At 43.3% G+C, this 14,093-nt stretch overlaps 2 protein-coding genes across 3 annotated transcripts; both read right to left on the bottom strand.

Moving 5' to 3' along the window:
- Nucleotides 1-163: 163 nt before the first annotated feature.
- Nucleotides 164-7,282, bottom strand: hmgxb4a (HMG box domain containing 4a). 2 transcript variants are annotated; one of them, XM_080857184.1, is made up of 13 exons: nt 7,231-7,282; nt 6,340-6,438; nt 6,083-6,222; nt 5,800-5,878; nt 4,926-5,669; nt 4,293-4,532; nt 3,809-3,981; nt 3,635-3,716; nt 3,369-3,433; nt 2,895-2,997; nt 2,160-2,361; nt 1,205-1,327; nt 164-612 (listed from the first exon to the last, which is right to left on the bottom strand). In XM_080857184.1, the coding sequence occupies exons 2-12, from the start codon at nt 6,374-6,376 to the stop codon at nt 1,249-1,251; spliced, it is 1,944 nt and encodes a 647-aa protein (XP_080713310.1). In that variant the 5' UTR covers nt 6,377-6,438; nt 7,231-7,282; the 3' UTR covers nt 164-612; nt 1,205-1,248. The 2 variants fall into 2 exon arrangements, with proteins under 2 accessions (XP_080713310.1, XP_080713309.1); XM_080857183.1 differs by having other exon boundaries at nt 2,195-2,361.
- Nucleotides 7,283-7,601: 319 nt separating this feature from the next.
- On the bottom strand, nt 7,602-12,398 carry ankrd54 (ankyrin repeat domain 54). The gene is made up of 8 exons (XM_080856101.1): nt 11,932-12,398; nt 11,579-11,626; nt 11,364-11,462; nt 10,987-11,058; nt 9,615-9,662; nt 8,917-9,041; nt 8,306-8,413; nt 7,602-7,902 (listed from the first exon to the last, which is right to left on the bottom strand). Exons 1-8 carry the CDS (start codon nt 12,293-12,295, stop codon nt 7,834-7,836), a joined length of 933 nt encoding a protein of 310 aa, XP_080712227.1. The 5' UTR covers nt 12,296-12,398; the 3' UTR covers nt 7,602-7,833.
- Between the last annotated feature and the right edge of the window lie 1,695 nt (nt 12,399-14,093).

Here is a 14,093-nt window from a genome sequence, read left to right as displayed (position 1 = left end):
TGATTTTTAAGATCATATACATACAAAATACAATGAGAAACTACAGTTGAAAAAGTGCTATATATTATCTTCATGGTACATTAATGAAACGTAAAACTAGGTTGGGCCTAGGTTGTAGTCCACATTTGAGTAAAAAAACAAGTTTGGACCAGACGGATGCTTAAAAATGACACAGTAACAAATACATCCACATACACACACTCAAACACATTCAAATGTACACACACACTCAAACATACAAATAAAAATACCCACACAAACACTCAAATAATGCATTTCACACTCAGAGACTTAAGTGCTTGCCCACTCACAACCACTCACTAACGCCTAATGACACAAAACAGACTTAAAACAGAATTAAAAGCGCTCTCTAAAATAGAATTCCTGTTTTCCTTACAAAATATCAATAAAAAATAACTAAGAATTTTAAAAATGCAATAAAAACATGTCCATTTTTGGTGGCACGCTATGAGTCCACCACTTAAAAAATTCCCGGGATGCATTTGATGTCTTTTGAAAGAGTCCTTTGACTGACTTCCTGTTATGTAGCAAAAGGAGGGACAATCCTCATAGTCCAGGCATGATATAAGCAATGTTGTCCAGCGTCTTCGACTGTAACATTAGAGCACAGAAAAACTCACATATCATCAATTGCTCAAACACACCTCTTCAGAAACAAACACTTAAGGCAGATTTATGGTCGGCCTTTTACACAGCCACGCAAGACACGCATAGTTACGTACCCCCTCTTGCGTGCGTCTCAATTTTTTTAGTATCCGACAAGGCTACTACTTTAAAATCGCTGTTTACCTTGTGGGTAGTAGCATGATAACATTAGATAGTTGGCTCAGACACCTCGCAAATCCCCTCAGACATATTTTTCAGTTACAATAACGGGGTTTTTAAATTGCACAGTGTCTATTTCTCTGTAACTTTAAAAAAAATCTAAGCAAAAAAAAGTCAAACAAACAACTTTCTCTGCTGTTTACCTTTTGGCTAGTATCATGCTAACATTAGATAGCTGGCTCAGACACCTTGCAAATCCCCTCAGACGTGTTTTACTATAAATGTCCACAAGTCCGTTGATGCAACTGCGTGCCCATGCAGTAACACAGTCGTAGAAGCATATTTCAACCTTTAGAGACACCTACCTCCTCACACTCTCCAAAAGTATCTCAGGGTTACAAAAGTAGGAGAACCTTACCAGGACATTGCGCGGACAGCCATTGAGCTGTGGGATCTGAGCCGTTAGACAGGTGAGTGGACCGAGAGCACACAAGATGGAGTCCAGCAGCACAGAGAGGCTTCCAGAAACTGCCACCATACCCTGTGCACAAACAAAACAAAACAAACACAGATAAATCAAAAAAATCCCTGAAACAGAATTTAAATGTTGGCAGTGTTTCATAAGGACAACTACATTGGTGAGACAGTTGAGTTTAAGGTCCCAGTCACCCTTCTGTTCCTAACTAACAGCTAGGTGTTGCTGACTACCACAAGACACAATGCACAGCAAGATATGTTCATCGTGATTTCATCAGGTGACTGAAGACTGACCAAAATTGTTGTCTGATTTGATGTGATGCAATGCTATGGTGCATTCAACTAAAAAAGCAATGAAAGGACACAAATATGATCTTAGCTAGAGATTTTTGAGGACCCTGCAAATTAATGGACTTGTTCTCATTGCTACCACACCAGTGTCTCTACCACTATCTAATTAAAGGTAAAGTTGGTCTGAAACTCAACAACCAAACACACCCACACTTTTTATTACATGCTCCCCTTTAAGCCCCCTCCCCCAAGCATATACAAATATGCAGCCTTAATAAGGACACGGCTGACAGGCGGGTCCATGTCCTGGTTGGTTGCAGGCCCTAATTATCTGATTGATTGGAGGTGGAGTGTCATTTATTTTCACCGATCAGTCAAGTCGTTTCCAGCCACATCGACGAAATGTTCACTCAGAACATGCAATGTACTCATAGCTGACAAAAGTTTACTGAACTTGTCTTCAATTACAGCTCATCCAAAACCATCTCACGAGGCATCACTATTATCAGAGCAAAATGTTGACAGCAATATTAAGCACTATCACTATCATCACCCTGGTCTACAAGCAGTGTATAATATGCTCTCTGATGCCTTCACTCACGTACAGTAGTGTGTGCGAGTGCACTGTCCCCAGTCTCACCTCAGTCTCCTGGAGGCGGTGGCCTATGAGGGACAATGACTCTCCCAGAAGTTGCAGGTGTGCTGCTGCGTCGATAGGATCCACCTCAGGCACACGTGCTGGGGACAGCGACGTTCCCATCGAGGCTCTCCCAGGAGACAACCCCCCAGCCAGTCCCTTACTGGAACCTATCAGAGTCATATCAGAAATGCTGCAGAAAAGCACTTGATACACTATACACATTTGTAGACAGAAGATGGCTGCTCCACTATACAGCTATACACTGTTTATTAGCACTTCTGTCATATTTGTATTACATTTGTATTACAGTCCTACACACAGTACTGTCTACTTCTATCTGTGGACATGTTGCTACAGTGTTCGTATGCTCAAAATTCCACATAATGCGTTGTTATCAACTGGCATTGCTGACATCTGGTTACAATTGCTAACAACAAACAATTGCTAATAATTGATATGCCATCTAAGTTTTCCAATTTCTTGGACCGGGAAACGGTCAACTCTGGTGTGACGTCATTCCTGGCTAAAACTTCCGAGGTCAACGCAATGCAACATGTGGTAAGTACTACACAACACAATATTTCCAACAACACCGATTGGGGATACAGTGCCACTTGAAAGCACAGCTCTACATGGAATAACATAGCAAGTTAGTCATGCAGTTGTTCATCATGTTGTTGTAAGGATTAAGCCAGGTTACCTTTACTCTTGCTGCCATCGTTGGCTGAACTCTTGCGTTTGACAGTGGTGGCCTCCGCTTTGTTCTGCTTATGCTGCAAGTATTGAGCTTTCTGCTTCCACACCTGCAGAGGGATACAGGTATTTATGCACACAGACGCACAAATAGAGAGAATTTATATGTGTGCAAACTCCGAAAATTATATTTATTTCCTGTATGCATAAGATGCTATATCGTTTACAAATGTCAGGAATCAAAATTGCACTATGAAACATACAGTATTTCACAAATTTCATATAGTTCCGAGATTTACAATTTTCCTCTGAAATACACTATGAAGTAAAGACAAGAGACTGATTTCCGTCAACATGCAGTCATGTCACTCCCACAGAGGCAGTCAAGATCAGGATCAAGAGGGAAAAGGCTAGAGAAAGAAGTAGAACAGGGGGAGGAAAAGAGAAGTGGAACAGGAGGGTCCTGTAGAGTGAGACTCACCAATTTGTCCTTCTCTGGAAGCTGTTTCCACACCTCTGCAAGCTTTTTGCTCAGCTCACCAAACACTATTGAGGCAAGAACAGTAACAAGACTTTTATATTTCTATCCCCTCACTGAGCCTCAGAGGTAACAATCAATCATTCCCATATTAAAGATGTAGTCCAACATTTTACGTCAATCGTATGGATTTACTATGTCATTTTCCAAATGATCTAGCGTGAATGATTATCATATTCAGACAGATATAAAAAGAATAAAGTGCTTACCCAGTCCAGGCTGCTCAGCGTTGATGTTTACCCTGTATTCCTTACTAAAAACCTGATATGCAGTCGTGTTTTTTTTCTTGGGCTGGCAGATAAAGAGATTTAAGGAAAGACAGAGATGGGTGCATGTCGTTCTCTCCTGATCCATAAGCACATGCATAAGGGGAAATGCCTTACCTTATCTTTGTCGTGCTTGTCCCGGTCTTTCTCTTCTTTTTTCTTCTTCTTCTCACTCATTGCCTCACTGCTGGTGTGGTGATGTGAGGAGACCGGGGTGGCTATGGGATACATCCCACCTGAAGTGATGTGATTGGCTGAGCTGTGGGAATGGGAGTGGCCTCGAGAGGGATCTGAGACCAGTAATTGATCATAGTTAGATACAAACAAGCATAGCGAAGCATTTTTAACTCTCTTCAACAAATATACTCAACTACTGTCCATGTTCTAGATATGCTCTTCTTCATAGTTTCTACTCAACATGTCACTGTGTCTTTCCAACAGAGAACCAACAACCCTGACAAATTAAAACATACCCTACAATGATGTCATATTCATCACATCAATCATATTGATGAAAGACGGAATAACAGTCACAGTCTTTCTCTCTCATAATGTTGTGGTCCCAAAGACGGACCAAGGGTCATATAGTATTTCAGCTCACCCGAAAACAACTTCTTCCCACTGCTGCTTCCTTTAGTATGCTTCTTCTCCTTTGAGCTTTTTTCCTTCTCCCTCTCTCTGTCTTTCTCCTTCTCCTTCTTTTTCTTGCTCTTTTTGCTCTTCTTCTTTTTCTTGGAGAGGTGGGTGTATGTGTCGTCGATGACCAGCTCTCCCGCCTCCAGTTCTCCCCCTGAGGAGGAGCTGTCTCCTCCCAATGAGCCAAGAGAGCTCCCATAATGCCCTGCTGAGAGGATGGTGCAGAGAACACGGCAGAGGTATAACACACATAACATCGCATACCAATCATGGAATATGGTGAAGCAAGAAAAAATACTACACATTTCATGGAATAAATAGATGTAAAAGATGTAAAAGACGAAACAAAATAAAACTAAAATAGTACACACAGAAAGGATTAATAACGTTACTCATAGTTATCATCTTTAAAAAGAAATGATACACAGCTAAACGGGAACAAGCAGAAGTAAAGCGAAAACTATTATTCGGCGAAAACTAACTCTGAATCTAGAAACTTCCAAAGATAAATCAAGCCTGTTCATGTCTTATATTTTCAGAAAGCTTTATAAACTCTCCACCAGAGCTCCAAAGAACATCCTAAAAACGGAAGTCTCACCCTCCACCTCCACCTCCTTGCCCACAACAGGTAAGGGCTCTGGGTTCTGCTGTTTTTTCTTTATGGATTTGGGCTGCAACCCCCTGTCCCGCTCCTTCTCCTTCTTTCCACTACTTTTCTTTGTGGTGGATGAGGAGAACAAGGGTGATGTGAGGCTTGAGGAGGTGGGGGTCGTGGAGGACGAGTGCGAGCCAGGGAAGGAGGGGAAGCTCTCGGCCCCTGGTGCATCCCCACTACCCCCAGCCTTTTCTTTGGGTGAGAGGATGAGCTTCATCTTAAGACCCTCTGCTTCCCGGAGCGTGAGGGGCTCCCCTTTCCCCGCGCCGCTGTGGAACAGCGACGACCGTGAGGAAGAAGAAGACGAGGAGTGTGAGTGCTTCTTGGAGGATGACCCGGAGGATGCCGGTGTGCCGCCGCTGGAACGCTGTTGAGAGGGCAAGGAGTGTCCTCCTGCCTTGGAGGAGCCAGAACTCCCTCCGCCACCGCCGCCCCCCTCGCGCTTGCGCTCCTTGGACGAATGGGAGGACGACGAGTGGGAGGAGGACAAGGTGGGGTAGGAGGGCTTCTTGTGCAGGTGGGGGCTGGGGTCAGACCCGGTGGCCAAAGGGGAGGTGATGGCCTGGAGGAGGCCCATGGCCGTGTCCGTAGGGAGGGAGGAGTGATGCTGCAAGGAGGAAAGGGACGGTGAGCGATCCGATGACTTGCGCTTCTTCTTATGGGCAGGTGGGCCTAAGCCATGGTGATCTGGAAAGCAAGAATGGGCAGGATGACTGAACAGCACTTTTGGGGTTAGATTAGCCTGATGCTTATTTTTGAAGGAGACATTGAATCAGTTACATGACGATGTGAGAGTCAGAGGATTAGTGCAAACTACCTCTGTAATAGAACTCTTCACTTTTATGTTTTTTCTTCTTCTTGTGTAGGTCTCCACCCAACAGGAACAGCTCAGAGTCCTACAGGAGGAAAGGTTTTAGTGAATGAAAACGTTTAATATGCAAAACAGAAGTATCAGTGGAAAAAATCATGCAGAAACACAAGCAAGTCTCTAACTGCAGAGAAGCGGTATACCACACTAGTGTAACAGGGTTGGGGGACGGAATTGTGGAGATGTGCTTAGTTTACCCCATGTTTTTAACACCCCAACTGCAAAATGTTACCTTAGGCCGTTTCTTTGAGGATTTGCGCACCTGCGCAGCGATTTCCTCTTCCTCCCGTAGAAGGTCCTTATAAGAGCGCCTCTTCTCCCGCTGGCTACGTCCCGCCACCAAGCCAATATCTCCTTCCATCACTGACATGTCTATACAGGGGCAAACATCTCGGTCAGAAGCCTATCAGACACTTTGTCTGTCGTGCATGCTGGTATGAAATGTTTTATATTCTTATTCATAGATAAAGTCATCAATAGCCTTCTTGCCCATAACTCCTTTCTTCTTGACCTCCTCGAAAGCCATGGGTGCCCCACTCTTGCCGCAGACTACGAGGCCAGTCAGACTAGGGGATACGTGTTTCCCTTCTGTCACACAGATGTTGAAAAACGGTACGTTTTAGTTTATGATGCTCTATAAAATACAGATATGACCTATTGTATATTTGCCCCTGTCAATAAAGTGACATTTCTCAAAAAAGATGACAGCTGACACTTTGCGAGTACTTAGAGTGCACCACGGCTAAATAAAACTTTTGTCACACCTGTACTGACATCTGCGGCACTCAAAATGAAATCCGCTGTTTGCACGTCCACAACGCACTGTTTACTGGCCCACTTCTTGTTAAGTAATTTGAATCCTCCTTAATTGTCATGTGGAATATCGATACAGGTGACGTTATCCTAGGTGTCTGTGGCTGGTTAGTTACATTCAACATTGGGCTACAGTTGTCAAGACTATAATTGCCGGCGCCAAATGGCTCCCAAACCTTAATCAAAAACCTTTGTTTGTTACATTAATAAGATAAGGTCTGTGTTGTTACTGACAAAATTAGGGCTTCAATTTGATAGGCTATTTCCCGCCTACTTTCGAAAAGATACACAAACACACCCCCTTCACTTCAGCAGTATCCCATTCTCCCATCCTTCACCAAAGCAACTCTTCTGGCTGGCTCTGAGCGATAATAGCACGGGTAATTCTGCCAAGACAGCCCCTGGCTCCTGCGTATGCAGGCCCGATTCAGGATTATTTTAATGTTTAGCGATGGTATGCACGTTATTTTAGCTCTGTAATTTCCTTTCTACAAGAGACGGAAAAAATGCATTCACTTTTTAGTCGGCCCAAACAGAAAAAACAACAAAAATAGCCTCCATAGTTACCTCCACTGGTCACCGAAAATCAAGCGGCGCCAGTCGCCATCTTTGAATTCTGTCAACAACAATGCAACAACCAGCAGAAGAGGGGAGGGACCACGGGGCTCCTGAGCTATACGAGCACAATGAGAACGGTCTTTTTGAGCGTATAATTAATATCGGCAGTTAGACAAACGGGTAAATATGACATTACACACATCCTGTTAAACAGGATGCATGCAATGCAAAGCAATGCAAAAGACAATGAAGAAGATAATTGCAACATCCTAGCTTCAGTCAAAGAACAACACAAAACCCTTTTCTCTCAGTATTTTATTCATTGTTCACTTATCCATGTACAAAACACACCTTTTAATTTTTTTTTTACTATAAACAACTTGAATACATAAAAGGCAACAGAAAAAAGGCAACACAGATGTTGAGACATCAAATCAGTGTGTTGAGCTAACAGGGAAGATGGTACTATGCCAAAACAAAATGGACAGAATGTGACTCCATCCTGTAAAAACGGTTTCACTGTAGTCAGTGGTCAACAATGTCAGTCACATATGCACGCACACACACACACACACATCACATCGTACCAATGTCTTCCACAGGTGACCTGTTCTACCTATCACCTAAGTTCTGTAGGCTGAGGGATGTGAAGTTTGCCAACAGGTCTGTCACCTCATCCACCTTAGAAAGAAAAAAAACATGAATATTTAATGAGTAAAATACTGATTTTGTGTTCCAATAAGAAATGACTAGCCATGACATATGACAGTAACACGTACATAAATGTTTGTGTGTGTGTATATATTTATATATTATACACACACACACACACACACACACACACACACACACACAAAAAATAGCCAGGGACCACCAACACAAAAATAGCAAATTACTATCCTGTTGTGAAGTCACAAAGAAACTCAGAGATTTAAGCAATGTTTTTTTGTTAATCTTTTCTGCGAATGTCATGACAGTGGGAAGAGAGGTGCACAAGAATGGATTTCTTTTAATTTGATGAGCATATCTGTCTGTGCAAGACAGCAAAACAGACACAGCAGCCAGCTAGCGGGGAGAGAGATACCTGTTGCTTAGTGCGAGTATGCTGCAGCTGTGTGGAGATGTGTTCCAGTCTCTCCCTGTCCTCACTTTGCCCCATCACGTTCAAGTACTCCCGCAGCATCTGAATAATCTACACAGAGGTGGAACATTATGTTGACATTAATGGTGGTTACAATCAAGCTGGAAGCTCCATCCTGGGTCAGGGAAGAGGCTGAACAGGAGGGTTTTGTCAGCAACTGATATTTGTCCTGTCTGTCCTTCTGTTTTAATGCACGTGTCAACCCAAAAATCCAGTTTGCTTGAAAACTTTAATAAGAAAGACAATTTTATAGATTTTATAGATTGATGCAATGATTTAGCTGACACTTTCATGCAAAGGAACTTACATTTAAAGACACACACTTTTTAATCAGCTCCCTACGAAAGAAACCAGTGAGCCTGGCATAATAACTGACTCAACCAGTTGGGGAAAAAGAACATTTATTATATTATTATGATAACCTCATATAATAGACCTCAGAAGAGATGGCTCCGGACCAGTGGATGGTTTAAAGTCTGCAAATTCAATTAAATTGTATTTATGTAGCGCCAGAACAATAAGATTGTCGCAAGGTGCTTTAAATGTAATTTTACCTGGGTCACCTCCCCTCGTAGTGTCTCCAAACTTCGTGAGTCTCCATCCTGTAAGATGTTGAGTTTAGAGCGAGCTAAATGCAGAGGGGTCCTTCCAGCACGGTCCAGGGCATCCACGCGAGCACCTGAAAAACGCAACTTTTCACATTTACTTGATGAAGTATCCCCCTAGATGATAACTGTCTGCCATCCAATACAATTATTGATCACAGTACAATTATTGATGAGGTGGTCTTAACTCTGATCTCAAACATTACCCCTTCATTTCTAATACGCTGCTTCACTCTGTACGATTTTTACTTCGCTAATACACATACATTTTAGACAAACTAAACGCTTTTTATAAAAGCGTTACAGATATTTGTCTTGAGGGTATGGATGATACACATGTTACAGTTGTTTACTATGGCTAGGAGGCATCCAAGACAGCACCTCAGTGGTAAAGGTTTAAAAATGAATTCTTCAGTTTTTCCACATTATTCATTAACATCGCCGCATGAAGACAAATCGATGGTTCGCCTCATTTAAAATTTCGGGGATACAGTAGGGCATGACATCACTCTGCACTTCACTGTTGCATGGTCGTGTTCCTCAACAACACTCAGATATTAAACTAATTTCTGATATAAGATTGTTCACCTAGCAAGAAATAGGAATGAATGAGAAAAGGGACTATTTGAATGCTCTTGTTAACTCACCTCCTCTCAACAGAGTTGTGATAACAGGCACATGATTGGTACAGGCGGCTGTGAAGACAGTTACATTCAAGTAAGTTCCGATCAGTATTTGAGTAAAACCCCATCCCCCTCTAAATTACACCAGTGTGTTACTAACAAATATCATTGCAGCATACATCATGGACCTGAGTAAACATTTACCACAAAGGCTCTAAAATGGATGCCGAGTGAATGCATGTACGGCCCCGGCAAACAGAACACAACAGAAATAAAAATGCTCAATGCCAGCACAACTAAACATATCTAAGTACCGCAACATGCAACAGGCAAACCGACACACAAGTGACATGTCCCTGGTTGGTGAAATGTTTCAGCTGTGTGTTTGTTTGTGCTGATTCCTGACTGACAGACCTGCAGATTGATTCGTCATTTCCTGTTTGTTAGATGGATCAGGAGGAGCCCCCTGGGCCTGATGACTCCCCTCCTCAGCCCGCCCCGAAACGCCCCTGCAGACCGGCTCCAGAGCAACACCAGCATCGCCCACGCCGCCCTGCTCCCCATCCTTGGCCCTCAACACAGTCATCATCCCCTCGACGACTTCTCCCGCTGGATGTGACAACCACCACTCTGGTCATCGGCAGCTCAATGGCCCGAGATGTCCACATCCCCCCTTCAACAAGCGGCCCCTGCAAGGTCCACTGCCTCTCCGGAGCCAGGCGTGTTCCATTCGCTGATGGAAGTGGAACTATCGCTCCTCACCCCAACCACTCCGCATCTACGCACATGGACAGCTGAACCCTCGGCCAATCGCACCCACCGCCACTGCATTGCCGTACATCTACTCTACCCAATACCCTATGCCAGCATTTATATACAATATACATTATTGCCACCACTGAAATGTTTCTTCGTCCCTACATCCCCTACCCCTCTAACAGTAAGCCTATTGGCACAGTAATCTGGTCTTGCCTGTATCATGTATTTACCACCAGATGTCTGTATACTTATTATATCCAGTGACTAAATGCTGGCTGTGTATAACCCCTGTTGCTTCCTTTCCCCTTCTGCCACACAACCCTTCCCCCTTTCCCCCCGTCCCACCTTCCTGTCTCCACCCGGCCGACCTCAAGCAGATGGGTCCCCCCTTATGTGCCGTGGTTCTGCTTAAGGTTTCTTCCTGCCAAACAGGGAGTTTTTCCTTGCCCCTGTTGCCGTTGTGCATGCACTAAGGGGGTTTAGGCTCTGGGTTCTGTTAAGCGCCTAGAGGCAATTGTATTGTTATGGCGCTATACAAATAAAATTGAATTGAATTGAATTGAATTAAAATCTCTGCAAGCATTAAATTAGAACACACACATGCTTGCGACTTTTCAAAGCAGTCTGTTTAACTTACCCAGGTGTAGTGGGGTGTTTCCAAGGCTATCCCTCTGGTTTGGGTCAGCTCCCCAACTCAACAGAAGCGCAACTGAAAAGACAGGCAAATAAAGAGAAAAGTGGTCTTTGATATATTGGCTGTTCCAAGTGTACAGTAAATTCCCAGCGTTTTCACACAACAAACCAGAGATCCTTAACATTTTTGTGTAAATAACAAGCCATCCTAAGTTTTTTGGAATACCACTATTTTCCCTCTCTCCATAGTTCCTGGCAAATAGCCTACATTGAAAACACGTTAACAGAGTTGCTTTAAGCCAATTATAGTGGAACAGATCATTCTGACATGACAGTCAAAAACACAATTCTCCAATAAGTAATGTATACTGTGAAACTCACCAATGGTATCATTTCCATTGCAGGAAGAGAAATGTAAGGCTGTTCTACCCTTGTCATCTGCTGCACAGGGGTCAATGTCTTCCTCCAGAAGCCGACGCACTGTTGGGCATATGGAAACAAACAAGTGGGTGTTACAGAATATATTACTGGTATGTTATACACACATACTTATTGTTAATAACGTTACTCAGACATCAACAATGTTGGTGTCTCACCTGTGTCTATGTCATTTCCATTTGCAGCTTCTCGTAGTCTCCTCACAGCTGAGGAAAGAAATAGTAGAGACTGGGTTAGACAGGTGCTGTTGCCAAACCGCTCTGCGGACTTCGATTATGACGGTACATGCTTTGCATAAACCACTGCCTGTTCTTTGTTTGGTGCTCACAGGTGTTACATGTCCTCTGGTTGCTCGGAACCCTGTTAATAAACGCCCGAATTGAAGAGTTTTAAAAGGCTTGATCACGAGTCTGCGTGCACACGTTAAAATATGGTTGTGTCTTCCTCCCTCCACTTTATGACATCGATGTAAAAACCCAGCTTCCCTTCAGCTGTGAGAATCCTTACTTACCGTATACATCTTTTCCTATCGGCCCCACATTCCGCCGGACTCTGATATGGCGTCTGGCTCGGCTCCCTGACACTTTCCCCGGTTTGCTTCCGACTCCCGCCCCGGCGCCAGCTCGACCTGGTTCCCAGAGCAACTGCAAATATCGGAGTTCCTGCTCGGCTGTCTGTTCAGTCCGATTAAGCCTCAGTGCTGTGTCCCCAAAACCAGTGATCCCAAATCCGGCTGTAGACCCCCCGTCCAGTCCCTTCTCATCCTGTCCTTTCTCAGTGTCTTTAGATTGTCCATTTCCGATTATATACTCGCCTTCGGAGCTTGACCGTTCATCATCGGAAAAGGTTGCAACAATTGGGCTCCACCCGTCCATCTTTAGAGCATTTGCTGAACCTAAGGTCCTTTCTCTACAATAACAAACGCCTATTGGAAGATGATCTCAAGTTAAATGCATCTAGTGACAGATATTTTCAACATGCTCTGACAAGTATCTTGTCTGCACACATTAGCATATGCCAACAGTTGCGAATGAGGAAACCACTACAGTTGTTTTGTCATTTCGGCTCACTGATTTCAATGCAATCAGATGGGTCGCTCTTCGCATTACGATCCAACATGTCGCCTGTTTCACACCAACGTTTCCGCCCAATCCGAAACTTCACTGTAACTCAGGCCGAAAGACATTGCACGAGAGGGACCAATGAAATTTGACGATACTCATATGCCGTCTTCCAATGACATGGTAGATCGACATATGCGACTCAGTAGGCTGTGTCGCTGCCAAATGTGAGTCCCTGCCTGATGTGAGTCCGCATGCGTCACTTTGCGACACTGTTTGATAATAAGGTTCCCTGACAGAGGACAGTTCATGAATTTGCCCAACTAAAAATGTTGAGAATGAAACTGATAGCCTTCTTTAGTGTCCTAAACATGGTGATGTACAGCATGAAGTGGAATGACAAGCGCATTTGTTTACGTTTGAAATCCACCAAGGTTTATGATGTTACGCTTCAAGTTTATTGAATTATTAGTTAAGCAGTGCATTCATTACTAGTAACAGTAATACAACATAGCCCCATATGTTGACGTTGAGCCTTATGCTGTTAACCGTTTACAACACAATTAAATATAACATTAAATGTAACGGTATTATGCGTTAAAACCAGCCCCATATGTTGCCGGTGAGCCTTAGCTGGTCACCGTTTACAACAAAATTAAATATACCAGCCTTCTGCCGTAAACCGTTTGTGTTTGCGCATGCGGACTCACATCAGGCAGGGACTCACATTTGGCAGCGACAGGCTGCTTCAAACCAGAGCAATGTCTCTGCTTCAAACCTACCGTCCATGCGTGAAACATTTGTTGTTGTTTTCAGACACTACAAGCCACATTCTGTCTATTAGACTACGGCAGTCAAACGGAAAAACAACACAAAGCATAATGTTACACCTGAGAATAAAATAGACTTCTTCATCTTTAATCTGTTTAATTAGGTATTATGGAAGGCTACGGCGATTTTAATAAGGCGATCTGATCATATGAAATATTAGGCATATGGGCTAAAATGATAGTACTTATTTCGTGAGTTGTACAATCCAGAAAGCTCATTTGAGCAGATTTATGCCTATGCAAGCAAACTGGGTTTTCCATATTAAACTACATCAATCATTCTGCACCAATTATCTGAATGTTAAATGCTTAGTCAGACTTCAGACTATATTTCCCGTTGTTTACGTTGCTAGGTGGACTGTAACTTCTGTCATAGGCTTTTAGTGACACTTCGTAGCCTGGATACCAGCCCAAACCCCGCCCACAAAATTTGTGTTCTGGGAGTCTGGCTTTGAGCTAGTTGGGAGACAATATCAGTTTTCAGCCAAACGATCTGACCAATGAAATTGGCAGAGCAGGCTTTATACGATAATGGACAGATGATCAACCAACGCTTGGGGCTTAGTGACGGGTCAATTAACCGGTAGATTTGAAAAAGTACCAAGATGGCGGCTTCTCTGCCTGTTAGTGGGAAATATTTTATGTGAATTAAGCTATCTACACGACTTTTTAAATGTCTACATTGACTCGGTTAGTTGTGTGTGTGCAACACGAATGTTGCAGAGTATTGTTTGTCTTAACTAAAGCTCTCTAGACCATTATTGTAAGGTTATTGCTAAAGC

The sequence above is a fragment of the Sprattus sprattus genome, assembly GCF_963457725.1.
Source record: "Sprattus sprattus genome assembly, chromosome: 18".
Lineage (NCBI taxonomy): Eukaryota > Metazoa > Chordata > Actinopteri > Clupeiformes > Clupeidae > Sprattus > Sprattus sprattus.
The sequence above is the reverse complement of the archived record's forward strand: the minus strand, read 5'-3'. Positions and strand labels throughout refer to the sequence as shown.